General features: G+C 47.8%; 1 protein-coding gene across 1 annotated transcript in view; it reads right to left on the minus strand.

Moving 5' to 3' along the window:
- Window positions 1-20,836, minus strand: part of LOC141192351 (uncharacterized) — a 106,484-nt gene that overhangs the window by 32,310 nt on the left and 53,338 nt on the right. The window contains exon 9 of the mRNA XM_073661868.1: window positions 542-552. Within this exon, the coding sequence (XP_073517969.1) occupies window positions 542-552 (11 nt within the window). The remainder of the gene's footprint in view (window positions 1-541; window positions 553-20,836) is intronic.

Consider the following 20,836-nt stretch of genomic DNA (forward strand, 5'->3'; position numbering starts at 1 on the left):
CATACATCCTGTATAAGGGGCATAATGGGGGCATTACACTGTGTGGGGCATCATACATCCTGCATAAGGGGCATAATGGGGGCATTACACTGTGTGGGGGCATCATACATACTGCATAAGGGGCATAATGGGGGCATTACACTGTGGGGGGGCATCATACATCCTGCATAAGGGGCATAATGGGGGCATTACACTGTGTGGGGGCATCATACATCCTGCATAAGGGGCATAATGGGGGCATTACACTGTGGGGCCAGTAAAGGGGTCCTGTACTATGAGAACAATACGTTTCCTCCCTTCCTGTCTCCATAGTTGGGTCGTATGTATCTATTACAGGAAACAGAACAAAACCTTATGATTCTTATAAAGGGGCAACACAAGACCCCAAAAGAGTCTCGGTGCTGAAGGGGTTAATGCCCCCTGCGCCCAGTAATGGGGAATCTCCACATACCTCCACCTGCAGAGCCGCCACCACATATATGGCTGCTCTGTGCGCACAGGAGCAGTGATGAGGTCACAGGGGGGAGGAGTCAGGGGTCACATGATCAGGGCCTCAGTGGATGCAGGACTCTGCTGTGCTGGTTGTCATGGTGCTGGATGAGCTGAAGTTTATGTGTGGGGTCAGGAGGGGTTTACAGTGTGGATGTAGCAGAGCCGCGTGTGTACGAGGTGTACGGAGCAGAGCCATGTGTACGAGGTGTACGGAGCAGAGCCCCGTGTGTACGAGGTGTACGGAGCGGAGCCGCGTGTGTACGAGGTGTACGGAGCGGAGCCGTGTGTGTACGAGGTGTACGGAGCAGAGCCGCGTGTGTACGAGGTGTACGGAGCAGAGCCGCGCGTGTACGAGGTGTACGGAGAGGAGCCGCGCGTGTACGAGGTGTACGGAGCGGAGCCGCGCGTGTACGAGGCGTACGGAGCGGAGCCGCGTGTGTACGAGGTGTACGAAGCGGAGCCGCGTGTGTACGAGGTGTACGGAGCGGAGCCGCGCGTGTACGAGGTGTACGGAGAGGAGCCGCGCGTGTACGAGGTGTACGGAGCGGAGCCGCGCGTGTACGAGGCGTACGGAGCGGAGCCGCGCGTGTACGAGGCGTACCGAGCGGAGCCGCGTGTGTACGAGGCGTACGGAGCGGAGCCGCGTGTGTACGAGGCGTACGGAGCGGAGCCGCGTGTGTACGAGGTGTACGGAGCGGAGCCGCGCGTGTACGAGGTGTACGGAGCGGAGCCGCGCGTGTACGAGGTGTACGGAGAGGAGCCGCACGTGTACGAGAGGTACGGAGCGGAGCCGCGCGTGTACGAGGCGTGCGGAGCCGCGCGTGTACGAGGTTTACGGAGCGGAGCCGCGCGTGTACGAGGTGTACGGAGCGGAGCGGCGTGTTTACGAGGCGTACGGAGCTGAGTCTCGAGTGTACGAGGCGTACGGAGCTGAGCCGCGCGTGTACGAGGCGTACGGAGCGGAGTCGCGCGTGTACGAGGCGTACGGAGCGGAGCCGCGCGTGTACAAGGCGTGCGGAGCGGAGCCGCGCGTGTACGAGGCGTGCGGAGCGGAGCCGCGCGTGTACGAGGCTTACGGAGCGGAGCCGCGCGTGTACGAGGTGTACGGAGCGGCGTGTGTACGAGGTGCACGGAGCAGAGCCGGGCGTGTATGAGGTGTACGGAGCGGAGCCGCGCGTGTACGAGGCGTACGGAGCGGAGCCGTGTGTACGAGGCGTACGGAGCGGAGCCGTGTGTGTACGAGGCTTACGGAGCGGAGCCGTGTGTGTTCGAGGCGTGCGGAGCCGGGCGTGTATGAGGCGTGCGGAGCGGAGCCGGGTGTGTACTAGGCTTGCGGAGCGGAGCCGCGCGTGTACGAGGCGTTACGGAGCGGAGCAGCGTGTGTATGAGGCGTACGGAGCGGAGCCGTGTGTGTACGAGGCGTACGGAGCGGAGCCGGGCGTGTACGAGGCGTGCGGAGCGGAGCCGGGCGTGTACGAGGCGTGCGGAGCCGCGCGTGTACGAGGCGTACGGAGCGGAGCCGGGCGTGTACGAGGTGTACGGAGCGGAGCCGGGCGTGTACGAGGCGTGCGGAGCGAATGCTGCCCCTCTCCAGGAGCGATCACAGCAGCATGCGTGATAATTGTAGAATTATTAATGTCTTAGCATAAAAGGATGGACCGGAGTGTTTGTGCCGGGGTCCACATGCATGGAGGGGTTGAGGCGGTGCTGGCTGTATTATGCAGACGGCATCTGCCTGTAAGGCTGTGTGCCCACGTAGCATTTTTCAAGCGTATATGCTGCGGAATTTCCGCAGCGTAAACGCTTGAAAAACGCAAGTATATCCGCACCCCATGGTCCCCAATGGGATTCCGCAAGTTCTATGCACATGCTGCGGATTTTTCCGCAGCGTTTATGCTACGTACAAAAATCCGCAGCATGTCATTTAATTTTGCGGAAGCGCAGCGGAACTCCCGCCATTGACTTGCATTGAGACGCATAGAAACCGCGACTGTACATTTGTACAAGCGGCTTCTATGCGTCTCTATGTGCGGATGGTACCCAGTTCTGGAGGAGAGGAGACTCTCATCCAGACCTGGGTACCATTGTACCTGTAAAAAAAGAATAAAATAACAAATAAAGTTTATATTCACCTGTCCGGCGTCTTCTCTCTGAATGCCAGCAGCGCTGAAGGACCTTCGGTGACGTCACAGTCATGTGACCGCAGGCCCTTCACCGCTCTGTCTCGCGATATGCCGGCAGCCGGGAACCAGCCAGGAAGCAGCGCTGCAGCCACGCCGGGCATCGGGGGTGAGTATAGCTTTATTTGTTTTATTTTTACGGTTCACACTGTATAAATCCATGCTGTTTGCATGGATTTATACAGTGTGACCTAGTTGTCAAGCACTTTCCAAGTGATGCTATCGCCTGGAAAGTGCTTGTCAATCTGCATGCGGAAACGCATGTGAACCCGCATGTGGATCCGCATGTATTCTGCAGGAAAAACGCATGCACAATCTGCATGCGTTTTTTTCTGCCAGGGAGATGCAGAAATGCTGCAGAAATTTTCTGCTTCATTTCTGCATCGTGGGCACATAGCCTTACAGTAGCCACCAGAAACTACTAGAAACTCTGCACCAAAATGAAGCAAATCCTTATTCTGGGAACTTCGCCTTGTACGTAACACCCCCGGATCCGGTACAAGCCGGGCAGATGTTCTCATTCATGTCATTTTCTGCTTAAGGTTCTGCGGTTTTCTGGCCAACTATAAAAAAGAAAAAGCGTAAAACAATATTTGTTTCTGCTGCATTGACATAAGTACAATCTTTCATTATATATAAATCTATTACACGTCGGGTCAATGCTGTAAAGGACAGTAAAGTGCCATGGTTGTGGTTGTGGTTTTTGGGTCTCTCTACTTCCCTCCCAAAAATGCAATCAGAAACTTGTAACTACTGATCTCTCCACAAGAAAAAGCCGACAACTCCATCAATGGGATCACTTTATAAAATTAGGTCTTCGCAAGATGAAAATGGTCTCACAAACCACATTTTTTTTTAAATGTTCATAAAAAAAACCCAAACAAAAATAATAACCTTACTTTGATTTTTTCCCCCATTTTTCAATACTTTATGTGCTAAATTGAATGTTGTCATTCCAAACAACAACTAGTCCCACAAAACACAAGCCCTTCGTCTATGTTATTGAAAAAGGGGAGGAAAAAAACAAAAAATTGGTCTTGTGAGAATAATATAATTGCTATATATATTTTTTTTAAATTGATAATTTTACCCCAAAATTGTGATCTCTTATAATATTATGATTCTTCATGTGAGATTAATCATTAGTCTGTAAATAAATCCAAACATCTGGAAGATGTAGAACAATATATCTCTGATCCTCTTCTGCCAGGATAAGCGCCTCCTTTCTGTCCTTTCTGTGATGGAGAAAATGCTTGAAAGATTCAGAAAGTCCGATGAGTTTTTGGAGCTTATTGTAAAGGGCCTTAATGACGACCTGGGAAAGAAACCACCAGAAACAAAGGATCCAACCAGGTAAGTTCTAATGATCCCATCTGATAAAATGATCAGCTTTATTTCCATGGGATTGTTCTGTAGAAGAGATGGGACCTGCAGCATTTTGATCCTGAACTTCACTATGTATAGAAGTAGCAAAGCTTAATGTGACAATTCACACACCGCAGTGATAAATTGTCTCAGAAGGTTAGCTCTCATAACAGAATTAACATCACTTATAGTGGAACTAAACTTACAATTTTTTTTCAGAATTGTGAAAATTATGGCACTTTGCAAAGCACTTCATTAGTTTCTTTGGTGTCATATCCGTAAAATGATCATATTAAAGTGTCCTCCAGACCCTGCTTTTCCCCAGTGCAGGAGCGTTGCTGGGGTCCTAAGAGATCAGGGACCCCAGCCCCGAAGTACATGTTTCCCCATATAACCTCCCTGCCACTTAAAAGAGTATTTATACATATATAATTACAGTATACCACTGCTGCTAATCTAAAATACACTATACAAAGACCAATATTCCCAAAATTACTACTATACAAGGCCAAAATGATCCTGCTACACAATGTCCACTACCATCACCACCACACAGTGAGTCCATATATGAAAGAAAACCCCGCAGGGTAAAAGACCATCAAAGGAGTCCAGGGAGTATAAAATCTATCATATTTATTCAGCAATAGAAAAATAGGATGATGGGGGAAGGGACACAACACATATGTGATTGTTAGACATGTAAGCGAAAAAAAAAGCAAGGCACGCAAGGAAGAGGCCATTCCAGGTATAATGGCTGTCTATAGTATCATCATGGGTATACTAAAATATCCCAAAATAGACACCGCATATAATCCACTGGGGGCAACAGTCATCATATGCAGGTGAATCTCACTAAATTAGAATATCCTCAAAAAGTTAATTTATTTGAGTTCTTCAATACAAAAAGTGAAACTCATATATTATATAGAGTCATTACAAACAGAGAGATCTATTTCAAGTGTTTATTTCTGTTAATGTTGACGATTATGGCTTACAACCAATGAAAACACTAAAGTCATTATCACAGTAAATTAGAATAATTAACAAAAAACACCTGCAACGGCTTCCTAAGTGTTTAAAAATGTCCCATAGTCTGTTTCAGTAGGCTCCACAATCATGGGGAAGACTGATAACTTGACAAATGCCAAGAAGGCAGTCATTGACACCATCCACAAGGTCCCAGAGTTCCAATTTTCCTTTGGAAATCAAGGTCCCAGAGTCTGGAGGAAGAGTGGAGAGGCCACAATCCAAGCTGCTGGAGGTCTAGTGTGAAATCTCCACAATCAGTGATGGTTTGGGGAGCCATGTCATCAGCTGGTGTAGGTCCACTGTGTTTTATCAACACCAAAGTCAGCGCAGCCGTCTACCAGGACATTTTACAGCACTTCATGCTTCCCTCTGCCGACAAGCTTTTTGGAGATGGAAATTTCATTCTCCAGCAGGACTTGGCTCCTGTCCACACTGCCAAAAGTACCAATACCTGGTTTAAAGACAACAGTATAACTGTGCTTGATTGGCAGCAAACTCACATGACCTTAACCCCATAGAGAATCTATTATAGAGAATCTATGGGGTATTGTCAAGTGGAAGATAAGAGACACCAAACCCAACAAAGCAGACGAGCTGAAGGCTGCTATCAAAGCCACCTGGGCTTCCATAACACCTCAGCAGTGCCACAGGCTGATCGCCTCCATGCCACGCCGCATTGATGCAGTAATTGATGCAAAAGGAGCCCTGACCAAGTACTGAGTGCATTTACTGAACATACATTTCAGTAGGACAACATTTCGGATTTTAAAAACATTTTTCAAGCTTATGTTATAAAGTATTTTAATTTACTGAGATAATGACTTTTGTGATTTCATTGGCTGTAAGCCATAATCAGTGGCGTACCGCCAATAGTGGCAGGCCACACCACTGCTATGGGGCCCGTGAGCCTCAGGGGAGCGAGGAGGATAGGTGAGTATTGGGGGGTGGGAGGTTGCGGCGGCGGAGGAGCGGGCACATGCAGTAGCGGCTGCTGTAGCTACCACGTGTGCCTGCTTGCTAAAGGGACATGAATATTCCCTCTTCTCCACTTCCATGGGCATGGAGAAGAGGGAATATTCATTCTCTTTAGTAGCGGGCACGGAGGAGCGCTGAGCCATGGCTCCTGCTTACAGTGCCCGCTACTAAAGAGAATGCATATTGACGCTTGTCAACGCTCATAGTCACGGCGTGGAGAGGAGTGAATATGCCGGCAGCAGCTCACCTCAGCAACTGAGAGCGCACGCTGCTCAGATACCAACATGAGCTGCTGGCAGACAGAACACAGCAGCTCTGGAGCAGAGGTGAGGAAGGAAGGTGAGTATAAGTGTTTATTTTTTGTGTGCGCAGTGATGGGGCCACACATACCAGGATTGGGGGGTGAGGAGGCCATACATACCAGGATTGAGGGATGAGGGGGCCATGCATACCAAGATTGGGAGATGAGGGGGCCACACATACCAGGATTGGGGGGTGAGGAGGGGGGTGAGGAGGCCACACATACCAGGATTGGGGCATGAGGTGGCCATGCATACCAGGATAATAATAATAATAATAATTTTTATTTATATAGCGCCAACATATTCCGCAGCACTTTACAGGATTGGGAGATGATGGGGCTACACATACCAGGATTGGGGGATGAGGGGGCTATGCATACCAGGATTGGGGGATGAGAAGGCCACACATACCATTCCTGACCCCATTTCTGGCGATCGGATATTTCCCTTGATCTCGTGTATCCTGCTGCATATTGCTGTATATAACATAGGCTTACGTCATGTGAACAATGGCCAAATAGCTGTTGGCTGAGAACTGGTCCTGTATGATAAAATCTGCGATGGAGGTTCCTAATACGGCTTCCAACGAAGATGTGACATCATCCAAATGTGTATAAGAACTAGCGAGTGATAAAGGAGACAATGGCTGGTAGGTAATAAGTCATTACCTGTCTGCCAATATCTTCTTCTGGAAGACTTCAAGATATCATGTATTACATATTACATATTATTCTGAAAGAGCACCATGTAATACCACGTGTCCTGGAGAGGCCACTACATCCAGCAAAACACAGCTGATTGCTGAGGGGGTTCACTGCCAGACCCCCGACTATCAACTGATCGCCTGCAAGTCCTCATTTGGGGACAGGAGTTGTTCACACTTGGCATATTTTGTGATTCATGAGGGGAGGACAGTAGCCGGATATAGACTTTTTCTATAAAGTCAGATTAAAGGGGTTTTCAGGAATGTTTTATGTAATATATAGGAGGTTCCCAGTGGTAGAGAAAACACACAGAGCTTTACTTTCTCCTGCTGCTCCAGCTCTGGATCTTCAGCGCTGCCTGTGCTCTATTGTGACTGGCTGCAGGGGTGATGGCTCAACTTCAGCACACATCATTGCTGCAGCCAATCACTGAGCTTAGAAGCCCTGTCAGCATGGCCAAGTGATTGGCTGCAGAGCTGCAGTCATGATGTCTCCCTTGAAGCCAGTGACTAAAGATCAGCGGCAGCGGTGAAGTGCTGGAACTGGAGCAGGAGGTAATAAAGCTTCATCTCTTCTACTTAAGTGACGATTTATAGGATTTATATTTAAGTGATGAAAAAAATTCAGAAATTTGTAAAAAAAATAATAAAAATAATTTGCTTGTGTCGCCACTTTCCGAGAACCGAAAGCCGCGGCGTTTTCATGTTTCGGGAATGGGGCTGCGTGAGGGCTAGTTTTTTGCACCACAAACTGATGGTTATATTGATATCATTTTGGGGTATATACAATGTTTTGATTGTCTGTTATTATATATTTTTTTCTTGTTGCAACAAATGAAAATCTGTAATTCTGGCATTTTATTTTACGCCGTTTACTAAATTGATTAATTTATTTTTATATTTTGATGGATCTAACTTTTACAAACGCAGCGATACCAAATATGTGTATTTTTTAAATGTTTTATATTTCTTAATTTTTAATGGTGTGAAAACTGGGATGATTTGAACTTTTATACTTTTTTAATTTTTTTTTTTACTTTTCACTGTATTTGTTAGTCTCTTTAGGGGGCTTGAACCTGCAATCATCTGATTGCTTGTGCTATATACAGCATTGCTATATATAGCAGAAATCACGGTCTCCTATGAACACTAGCAACAGGCTGGCTGTCACAGGAATACAGTGATGACAGACAGTGTGCACTGATGGGGCCACACATACCAGGATTGGGGGGTGAGGAGGCCCCACATACCAGGATTGGGGGATGAGGGGGCCATGCATACCAGGATTGGGGGTTGAGGGGGCCACACATACCAGGATTGGGGGATGAGGGGGCCACACATACCAGGATTGGGGGATGAGGAGGCCACACATACCAGGATTGGGGGATGAGAAGGCCACACATACCAGGATTGGGGGATGAGGAGGCCACACATACCAGGATTGGGGGATGAGGAGGCCACACATACCAGGATTGGGGGATGAGGAGGCCACACATACCAGGATTGGGGGATGAGGAGGCCACACATACCAGGATTGGGGTTTGAGGATGCCACAGATACCAGGATTGGGGGATGAGGAGGCCACACATGCCAAGATTGGGGGATGAGGAGGCCACAGATACCAAGATTGGGGGATGAGGAGGCCATACATACCAGGATTGGGGGATGAGGAGGCCACACATACCAGGATTGGGGCATGAGGGGGCTACGCATACCAAGATTGGGGGATGAAGGGGCCACGCATACCTGGATTGGGTGATGAGGGGGGGAACGCATACCAGGATTGGGGGATGAGGGGTGCCATGCATAACAGGATTGGGGAGGAGGGTGGCCATATATACCAGGAATGGGGGATGAAGAGGCCATGCATACCAGGATTGGGGAATGAAGAGGCCATAAATATTAGGATTGGGGGATGAGGAGACCATGCATACCAGGATTGTGGGATGAGGGGGGCCATGCATGCCAGGATTGGGGGATGAGGGGTACCATGCATACCAGGATTGGTGGATGAGGGGTGGCCATGCATACCAGGATTGGGGGATGAGGGGGGGGGTCATGCATACCAGGATTGGGGGATGAGGGGTGCCATATGTACCAGGATTGGTGGATGAGGGGTGGCATACATACCAGGATTGGTGATGAGGGAGCCATGCATACCAGAATGGTGAAATTTTCCAGTAGCTGCTGCATTTCCCACCCTAGGCTTATACTCAACTCAATACGTTTTCACAGTTTTTTTGTGGTAAAATTAGGGGACTCGGCTTATACTCGGGTCGTCTTATTTAAAACATACGGTATTTTAAAATCAGTGAGTACGTGGTGCCCATAATACTGCTGGACTGTGTGGTGCATTATACTATATGGGGGCTGCATTTTACCCTTTGGGGTGTGAAATATACTGTATGGAGGACTATGGGGAGTGCATTACATTCTATCGAGGACCATGGGAAGTTCATTATACTATATGGAGGATTATGGGGGGTGCATTATACTATATGGAGGATTATGGGGGGTGCATTATACTATATGGAGGATTTTTGAGGGTGCATTATACTATATGGAGGACTATGGGTGGCATATTATACTATATGGAAGTCTATGTGGGGCGATTATGATATTTTGAGGGCTATGTGGGGGGCCGTTATACTGTATGAAAGCAATTATACGGTGTGAAGGTTTGTGTGGGGTCCATCATACTGTTTGGAGGGCTGTGTGGGGGCATTATACTGTTTGGAGGGCTAGTGTGGGCCATTATACTGTATGTAGGCCCATTATACTGTATGGAGGGCTGTGTGGGAGTCACAGTTGGGGGAATCATACTGTGTTAGGGTCACCATACTTTGCCTTGGGAGTTGAAGTGGGGTACAATGAGGTCATTATACTGTTCATGTAGAGGCTAATGTGGAGGAATGCACCATGGGGGTATCATACTGTGTTTGGTGGGCACTTTTATTGGCATCATACTTCATGGGGGCAATGAAAGAGGGATCTAGGACTTCAGTAGGAGGAACATTAGAAAAGCGAAGTAAAGGCTGGAAAGTTGTGAGATCGGCTCTTCTGTGACACAGACAAATATTTATTTATTTTTTTGGTGGGGGGGTCCAATTAGAGCTTCTGCTATGGGGGCTCATGATTTCTATGTGCGCCCATGGCCATAATAATCAACATTAACAGAAATAAACACTTGAAATAGATCACTTTGATTGTAATGACTCTATATATGAGTTTCATTTTCAGCATTGAAGAATTAAAATAAATAAACTTTTTGATGATATTCTAATTTAGTGAGATGCACCTGTATATATAAGGGGTGTGGGTGCCATCATACTATAAGGGGCTATGGGAGTCATCATGCTATATATAAGGGGCAGTGGGGCCATCATATTATATAAAATGGGGAGTGGGTGCCAGAATACAGTTTATAAGGGGCCGTGGGGCCATTATACAGTATAAAGGGAGCTGTAGGGGCCATAATATAGTGTACAAGTGGGTGTGGGGGCCATCATACAGTATAAAGGGAGTTGTAGGGACCATCATGCCAGTTATAAGGAGTTGTAGAGACCATCATACAGTGCATAGGGAGATGTGAGGACCATCATACAGTGCCTAAGGAGCTGTGGGGACCATCATACAGTGCATAGGGAGATGTGGGGACCATCATACAGTGCATAGGGAGCTGTGGGGACCATTATGCAGTGCATAGGGAGCTGTGGGGACCATCATACAGTGTACAAGGAGCCGTGGGGACAATCATACAGTGTATAAGGAGCCGTGGGGACCATCATACAGTGCATAAGGAGCTGCAGGGACCATCATACAGTGCGTATACAGCTGTGGGGACCATCAGACAATGCATAGGGAGCTGTGGAGACCATCATCCATCATACAGTGCCTAAGGAGCTGTGGGGACCATCATACAGTGCATAGGGATATGTGGGGACCATCATGCAGGGCATAGCGAGCTGTGGGGACCATTATGCAGTGCATAGGGAGCTGTGGGGACCATCATACCGAGCGTAGGGAGCTGCGGGGACCATCATACAGTACATAAGGAGCTGTGGGGACCATCATACAGTGTATAAGGAGCCGTGGGGACCATCATTCAGTGCATAAGGAGCTGCGGGGACCATCATACAGTGCGTAGAGAGCTATGAGGACCATCATACAATGCATAGGGAGCTGTGGAGACCATCATACAATGTATAGGGAGCTGTGAAGACCATCATACAGTGCATAGGGCACTGTGGGGACCATCATACAGAGCGTAGGGAGCTGTGGGGACCAGCATACAGAGCATAGGGAGCTGTGGGGACCATCATACAGAGCATAGGGAGCTGTGGGGACCATCATACAGTGTCTAGGGAGCTGTGGGGACCCTCATACAGTATCTAAGCAGCTGTGGGGACCATCATACAGTGTGTAGGGAGCTGTGGGGACCATCATACAGTGTATAGGGAAGTATGAGGACCATCATACAGTATCTAAGGAGCTGTGGGGACCATCATACAGTGCATAGTGAGCTGTGGGGACCATCATACAGAGCGTAGATAGCTGTGGGCACCATCATACAGTGCATAGGGAGCTGTGGGTTCCATCATGCAGAGCGTAGATAGCTGTGGGGACCAGCATACTGTGCATAGGGAGCTGTGGGTTCCATCATACAGTGCATAGGGAGCTGTGGGGACCATCATACAGAGGATAGAGAGCTGTAGGGACCATTATGCAATGCATAGGAAGCTGTGGGGACCATCATACAGTGCATGGGGGAGCTGTGGGGATCATCATATAGTGTCTAGGGAGCTGTGGGGCCCCTCATACAGTATCTAAGGAGCTGTGGGGACAATCATACAGTGTGTAGGAAGCTGTGGGGACCATCATACAGTGTTTAGGGAGCTGTGGGGACCATCGTACAGTATCTAAGGAGCTGTGGGGACCGTCATACAGTGTGTAGGGAGCTGTGGGGACCATCATACAGTGTATAGGGAGCTGTGGGGACCATCATACAGAGCATAGGGAGCTGTGGGGACCATGATACCAGTGCATATGGAGCTGTGGGTACCATCATACAGTGAATAGGAAGCTGTGGGGACCATCATACAGTGCATAGGCAGCTGTGGGGACCATCATACAGTGTCTAGGGAGCTGTGGGGACCATCATACAGTGTATAGGAATCTGTGTGGACCATCATACAGTGCATAGGGAGCTGTGGGGACCATCATACAGTGCATAGGCAGCTATGTGGATCATCATACAGTGCATAGAGAGCTGTGGGGACCATCATACAATGTCTAGGGAGCTGTGGGGACCATCATACAGTGTATATGAATCTGTGTGGACCATCATACAGTGCATAGGGAGCTGTGGGGACCATCATACAGTGTATAGGGATCTGTGGGGACCATCATAGAATGCATAGGGAGCTGTGGGGACCATCATACAGTGTGTAGTGAGCTGTGGGACTATCATACAATATACAGGGTGCTATGGGGGCACTCAGGACATTATTTGTTTTAAATGGGTGCATCATCAGAAATTTCTTCTTTCACCACCCCGAAATCATCGTCCATAGACTTGAAGAAGAACTTTGTAGTTGGGTGTAGTTTGATTGTGGCTTTAAGGGGGCATTATTACTTAAAGGGGATACTCAACGGTATTTGTTGCTTGGAGGGAACACTTCAGATATTGAAACTTTCATAAGAGCATATCTGGCATTATTACTTGCTAGGTAGCACAGTGTGGTCTTTACGACTTTCTATGGGACGCTATTATTTTATAGGTCCCCTCTATCTGGCACACAGTCTTTGTAGCATTAATTGGTGGAGGGTAATCATAGTAATGACATAATTTTTGAAGTATTGTGGTTCCTATTCCACGTGGGAAGAGCAGGCAGCATGGGGAGGTTGTGCAGGGTGGGAATAGATGGGGACGGTGCTGGAAATGTGAGAAGTCAGATGGTCTTTGTACAGTGTGTTTTTTTATGTAGAGGCAATGGTCATATAATACTATGTACTCACTGTGTAGTGTTGATGGTAGAGGGCATTGTGTAGCGGGATTATTATTGCCTTGTATAGAAGTAATTTTGGGAATATTGGTCTTTCAGTTGTGTATTTTAGTTTAGTAACATTGGTGTACTGTAATTATATATGTATAGGTCCTCTTTTAAGTGGCGGGGAGGTTGTATGGGGAAACACTTACTTTGGGGCTTTGGCCCCTGATCTTTTAGGACCCTAGCAACGTCCCGGCATACAAGGGATATGGGGCACAAAGTGTTCTGGAGGTTTCCTTTACAGTATGAAGCATTTTCCACACAGTATCCTTCCTCTGTAATATACTCCAGGACTGGTGAGGCGCACTGTCGCTCCCTATTTCGCCATAACTCGGCCTCAGCACTGCAGTGCTGATCAGCAGGTCTGCTTACTTGTTCTTCGGTTTCGCGCACTATGTCTTCCACTACTGGATCCCTTGAACCCTTGCACTCGTGACTCCCACTAGTACATCATATTCAGTGCTGCTTTGGGGTCCGTAACTCGGCGTCCAATCCAAGGACCCTTCTCTGTAAGGCCACTCTGTCTCATCGGTCCAAAAAAGTCAGGCGCACTTCATGGCCGCCTCATATAGAATGAATGGAGCAGCATTTTAGCATGCGGACCACCGTTCCAATCTAAAGGGGATGAAGGTTCCTGTAGATTGGAGCTTGTTTTCATTGGACAACCCCTTTAATTTTTCACACCCTGTTTCTGCATTTCAGTCTATTTTTTGGTAAATATTCGATGACCTGGTGTAATTTGTGATGTGTTGTTCACCTGAGGTTGTATTGACCTCATTTTAACTTCTAAGGACCAGACTTTTTTTTAATATATCCTGAATAGAACACAATAGAATTGTATGGAAACATTATTGTGTTCTTCACAATTCAAGGCAACGTGTCCTTATGAGATCTTTTTCTTGTAGGCCCTCAGGTTCTTTATCACCATGCAATCTGAAGAGCCAACTTAGACTAAGAGTGGCCACCACTGGGCATACACCATGGTGCAGCAAGGGCTAGCAATCTGTCCCTCCAATTGTGTGGGTACTTATTGCTTAGGGAATGTCAGTCCAATTCTTCTTTTTAAGAGGGTTCACTGTCTGTGCATATCTGTGCCCGAAGAATATTAACCTGGTGTTACTGTATTACTGCTGTTCCAAGTGGCAAGCACATGGTTCTCTTAGAGACAGGACCCTTGTTTAAACCCAAGTAGACTTGAATTGGAAAGGCCACTGGTCTGGACCAGGACTCTGGTTGTGTACGGTGATGGCGGCATGCACGGTTTCTATGGACGTGTCTGTGTGTAGTCAGAAAAGAGTTTCAGTGGTGGCCTAATAACTGCAAGGAGCGACGGAGGTGTTGGAGAAAGGTAAACGAGTGGCTGCAGAACGGTTGGTAAATGTGGCCACTTCATGGGAATATTGGCCACTGATGACTGAGGCCTCCCTCCTGGTTTGGTCCTGGAGCCCCCCGGCCACTTGTTGAACATCTTTCCTGTTTTTTACTGTTACACAAGACCCTGTGTCTCCTGTATTCTGCAGCTGCGTCCCGTTCTTCAGTCTTCTTTCTGTAGCATGGTGTGTACGACGTCCTGGATACAATGTTACTGCTCCATCACAGACTGAACCCCAGAACAATTGTCATGGAATTTGGTACCAGATTTCTCTCTGTGTATGGAGCCCCCCCATATTTTGTGATTACTCTTATCATTCTCAGTGTAAGGTGAAATCCAGGAAAAAAAGACACAAAACAATATATATATATAATTAATTTTTTTATTGAAATAGCAATAAGCAACATTGTAATGAAAATATTACTGGTCCTTTAAGAAATTAAACTATGGTCACAGTCACTCTCAGATTGGCCCCGGTGGAGACCACAAAACGAGCTGCGGTCATTGGGGACCACCTGAGAGTCATTGGGACCCAAAGATCCAGAAGAAGGCAAAGAAACCCCCCCAAAAGAATTCTGATTCAGGGGGGAAAAAAATTCCTTCCTGACCCCATTTCTGGCGATCGGATATTTCCCTGGATCTCGTGTATCCTGCTGCATATTGCTGTATATAACATAGGCTTACGTCATGTGAACAATGGCCAAATAGCTGTTGGCTGAGAACTCGTCCTGTATGATAAAATCTGCGATGGAGGTTCCTAATACGGCTTCCAACGAAGATGTGACATCATCCAAATGTGTATAAGAACTAGCGAGTGATAAAGGAGACAATGGCTGGTAGGTAATAAGTCATTACCTGTCTGCCAATATCTTCTTCTGGAAGACTTCAAGATATCATGTATTACATATTACATATTATTCTGAAAGAGCACCATGTAATACCACATGTGTCCTGGAGAGGCCGCTACGTCCAGCAAAACACAGCTGATTGCTGAGGGTGTTCACTGCCAGACCCCCGACTATCAACTGATCGCCTGCAAGTCCTCATTTGGGGACAGGAGTTGTTCACACTTGGCATATTTTGTGATTCATGAGGGGAGGACAGTAGCCGGATATAGACTTTTTCTATAAAGTCAGATTAAAGGGGTTTTCAGGAATGTTTTTATGTAATATATAGGAGGTTCCCAGTGGTAGAGAAAACACACAGAGCTTTACTTTCTCCTGCTGCTCCAGCTCTGGATCTTCAGCGCTTCCTGTGCTCTATTGTGACAGGCTGCAGGGGTGATGGCTCAACTTCAGCACACATCATTGCTGCAGCCAATCACTGAGCTTAGAAGCTCTGTCAGCATGGCCCACTGAGCCAAGTGATTGGCTGCAGAGCTGCAGTCATGATGTCACCCTTGAAGCCAGTGACTAAAGATCAGCGGCAGCGGTGAAGTGCTGGAGCAGGAGGTAGTAAAGCTTCATCTGTTCTACTCAAGTGACGATTTATAGGATTTATATTTAAGTGATGAAAAAAAAATTCAGAAATTTGTAAAAATAATTTGCTTGTGTCGCCACTTTCCGAGATCTGAAAGCCGCGGCGTTTTCATGTTTCGGGAATGGGGCTGCGTGAGGGCTCGTTTTTTGCACCACAAACTGATGGTTATATTGATATCATTTTGGGGTATATACAATGTTTTGATTATCTGTTGTTATATTTTTTTTTCTTGTTGCAACGACTGAAAATCTGTAATTCTGGCATTTTATGTAATGTTCTAGTTACGCCGTTTACTAAATGGATTAATTTATTTTATATTTTGATGGATCTGACTTTTACAAACGCAGCGATACCAAATATGTGTATTTTTTAAATCTTTTATATTTCTTAATATTTAATGGGGGGAAAACTGGGATGATTTGAACTTTTATACTTTTTTCATTTTTTGTTACTTTTCATTGTATTTGTTCGTCTCTTTAGGGGGCTTGAACCTGCGATCATCTGATTGCTTGTGCTATATACAGCATTGCTATATATAGCAGAGATCACGGTCTCCTATGAACACTAGCAACAGGCTGGCTGTCACAGGAATCCAGTGATGACAGACACAGGGATCTTCAGTGATCAAGTCACGGGTGCGCCAATGAAGAGATGGAATGGTGCACCCCCTGCTGGCGCACATTAAATGCCGCTGTCACACACTGATAGCAAGATTTAATAGGCTAACTGTCGTGGGCAGAGCTCCGCTCAACCTGCGACTGTTAGAGGCATATGATTGCTGAATAACACAGCCATCATCTGCCGAGAAAGATGCAGACTCGGCGTGTGAGCCTGCAAGAAATGCGGGGAGCAGAATTATGACGGATATAGTCCTTCATAAGTTAAGATGCATTTCTTAGTTAAAGAGTGACCGTCATTAACTGTATTTTCTAGACTATATGACGCACTTTTTAACAACAAAAAATCGTGCTCAGTATTGTGTGCGTCCTATAGACCAGAAGCAGCATCCTATCAAGTATGCTTATCATGTGTCTGGCACCTGCCGGAGCAGATTTCAGCTGATCGAGGGGGCGCCAGGTGTCAGACCCTCCGATCTCATACTGATGAGCTATCTTACAGATAGGTCATCAATTCTTAAGTCCCAAATAACCCTTTAAGGGGACTGGGAATGAAATCACCACCAAGGCACCAACAGAATAATAAATATGTCCTTGTATAAACTGTTGGTTCATTATAAGCTCGTTTTCTACACAATGTAGAAATGAATGATTTATACAGGGGCATCTTTATAAACTCATTACACAGTGGTATTTCACAATGGTGGTGGTTTAGGGGCCTGAAATGAAGTGATGGGTTACCTTTAATACATACATGAACATTCACACACATACACACTCACTTCAACACACACATACATACACACACAAACACACAGACACAAATACACACTCACCTCTATACACATACAATAAACACACGTGCACACACCCCTTCAGTGCTGCAGTGCTCAGTACACAAACACACAGACCGTTAGTCCAGGGACACACAAACCATCACACAGCCACCCCTTTATTGAAGGAGTCACAGATACACACCTTCAGTGCTGGGGTCACAGACACACATCCCTTTGGTACTGAGGTCACACAAACAGACACCAACACACACCTTCAGTGCTGGAGCCACACACACAGCCCTTCAGTGCTGCATTTCAGGGGAAATGTACACATGTGCCAAACACACGTGCACACACACCTTCAGTGCTGCAGTGTTGAAGACAGAAACACACTCCCCATTAGAGGAGGGACACACAAACCATCACACAGCCACCCCTTTATTGATGGGGCCATAGAGACACACCCCTTCATTGCTGGGTTCACAGACACACATCCCTTTGGTGCTGAGGTCACACAAACAGACACAGACAAACACCTTCAGTGCTGGGGCCACAGACACAGCCCTTCAGTGCTGCATTTCAGAGGACATAAACACGTGTGCCAAACACACGTGCGTACACCCCTTCAGTGCTGCAGTGTTGAGGAAACAAGCACACACCCCATTAGTGCAGGGACACGCAAACCGTCACACAGCCTCCCGGTTATTGATGGGGCCATAGAGACACACATCTTTATTGCTGGGGTCACAGACACACATCCCTTTGGTGCTGAGGTCACACAAACAGACACATGCACACACCTTCAGTGCTGGGGCCACACACACAGCCCTTCAGTGCTGCATTTCAGGGGACATGTACACGTGTGCCAAACACACGTGCACACACCCCTTCAGTGCTGCAGTGTTGAGGAAACAAGCACACACCCCATTAGTGCAGGGACACGCAAACCATCACACAGCCTCCCGGTTTTTGATGGGGCCATAGAGACACACATCTTTATTGCTGGGGTCACAGACACACATCCCTTTGGTGCTGAGGTCACACAAACAGACACAGACACACACTTTCAGTGCTGGGGCCACACACACAGCCCTTCAGTGCTACATTTCTGGAGACATGTACATGTGTGCCAAACACACGTGCACACTCCCCTTCAGTGCTGCAGTGTTGAGGACACAAAGACACACCCCATTAGTGCAGGGACACACAAACCATCACACAGCCACCCCTTTATTAATGGGGCCATAGAGACACAGCCCTTCATTGCTGGGGTCACAGACACACATCCCTTTGGTGCTGAGGTCACACAAACAGACACACACCTTCAGTGCTGGGGCCACCCACACAGTCCTTCAGTGCTGCATTTCAGGGGACATGTACACGTGTGCCAAACACACGTGCACACACCCCTTTAGTGCTGCGGTGTTGAGGAAACAAGCACACACCTCATTAGTGCAGGGACATGCAAACCATCACACAGCCTCCCCGTTATTGGTGGGGCCATAGAGACACACATCTTTATTGCTGGGGTAACAGACACGCATCCCTTTGGTGCTGAGGTCACACAAACATACACAGACACACACCTTCAGTGCTGGGGCCACATACACAGCCCTTCAGTGCTGCATTTCAGGGGACATTTACACGTGTGCCAAACACACGTGCACATACCCCTTCAGTGCTGCAGTGTTGAGGACACAAACACACACCCCATTAGTGCAGGGACACACAAACCATCACATATCCACCCCTTTATTGATGGGGTCACAGAGACACCCCTTCATTTCTGGGGTCACAGACACACATCCTTTTGGTGCTGAGGTCACACAAACAGACACAGACACACACCTTCCGTGCTGGGGCCACACACACAGCCCTTCAGTGCTGCATTTCTGGAGACATGTACATGTGTGCCAAACACACGTGCACCCAACCCTTCAGTGCTGCAGTGTTGAGGACACAATACACACCCCATTAGTGCAGGGACACACAAACTATCACACAGCCACCCCTTTCTTAATGGGGCCATAGAGACACAGCCCTTCATTGCTGGGGTCACAGACACACATCCCTTTGGTGCTGAGGTCACACAAACAGACACAGACACACACCTTCAGTGCTGGGGCCACACACACAGCCCTTCAGTGCTGCATTTCAGGGAACATGTACACGTGTGCCAAACACACGTGCACACACCCCTTCAGTGTTGCAGTGATGAGGAAACAAGCACACACCCCATTAGTGCAGGGACACAAACCATCACACAGCCACCCCGTTATTGATGGGGCCATAGAGACACACATCTTTATTGCTGGGGTCACAGACACACATCCCTTTGGTGCTGATGTCACACAAACAGACACAGACACACACTTTCAGTGCTGGGGCCACACACACAGCCCTTAAGTGCTGCATTTCTGGAGACATGTACATGTGTGCCAAACACACGTGCACATACCCCTTCAGTGCTGCAGTGTTGACGACACAAACACACACCCCATTAGTGCAGGGACACACAAACCATCACACAGCCACCCCTTTATTGATGGGGCCATAGAGACACAACCCCTTCATTGCTGGGGTCGCAGACACATATCCCTTTGGTGCTGAGGTCACACAAACAGACACACACCTTCAGTGCTGAGGCCACCCACACAGTCCTTCAGTGCTGCATTTCAGGGGAGATGTACACGTGTGCCAAACACACGTGCACACACCCCTTTAGTGCTGCGGTGTTGAGGAAACAAGCACACACCTCATTAGTGCAGGGACACGCAAACCATCACACAGCCTCCCCGTTATTGATGGGGCCATAGAGACACACATCTTTATTGCTGGGGTCACAGACATACATCCCTTTGGTGCTGAGGTCACACAAACAGACACAGACACACACCTTCAGTGCTGGGGCCACATAAACAGCCCTTCAGTGCTGCATTTCAGGGGACATGTACATGTGTGCCAAACACACGTGCACACACCCCTTCAGTGCTGCAGTGTTGAGGAAACAAGCACACACCCCATTAGTGCAGGGACACGCAAACCATCACACAGCCTCCCGGTTATTGATGGGGCCATAGAGACACACATCTTTATTGCTGGGGTCACAGACACACATCCCTTTGGTGCTGAGGTCACACAAACAGACACAGACACACACTTTCAGTGCTGGGGCCACACACACAGCCCTTCAGTGCTACATTTCTGGAGACATGTACATGTGTGCCAAACACACGTGCACACTCCCCTTCAGTGCTGCAGTGTTGAGGACACAAACACACACCCCATTAGTGCAGGGACACACAAACCATCACACAGCCACCCCTTTATTAATGGGGCCATAGAGACACAGCCCTTTATTGCTGGGGTCACAGACACACATCCCTTTGGTGCTGAGGTCACACAAACAGACACACACCTTCAGTGCTGGGGCCACCCACACAGTCCTTCAGTACTGCATTTCAGGGGACATGTACACGTGTGCCAAACACACGTG

This window comes from Phyllobates terribilis, unplaced genomic scaffold (genome assembly GCF_046119375.1).
Source record: "Phyllobates terribilis strain yellow unplaced genomic scaffold, ASM4611937v1 Scaffold_60__1_contigs__length_8166268, whole genome shotgun sequence".
NCBI classification, from domain to species: domain Eukaryota; kingdom Metazoa; phylum Chordata; class Amphibia; order Anura; family Dendrobatidae; genus Phyllobates; species Phyllobates terribilis.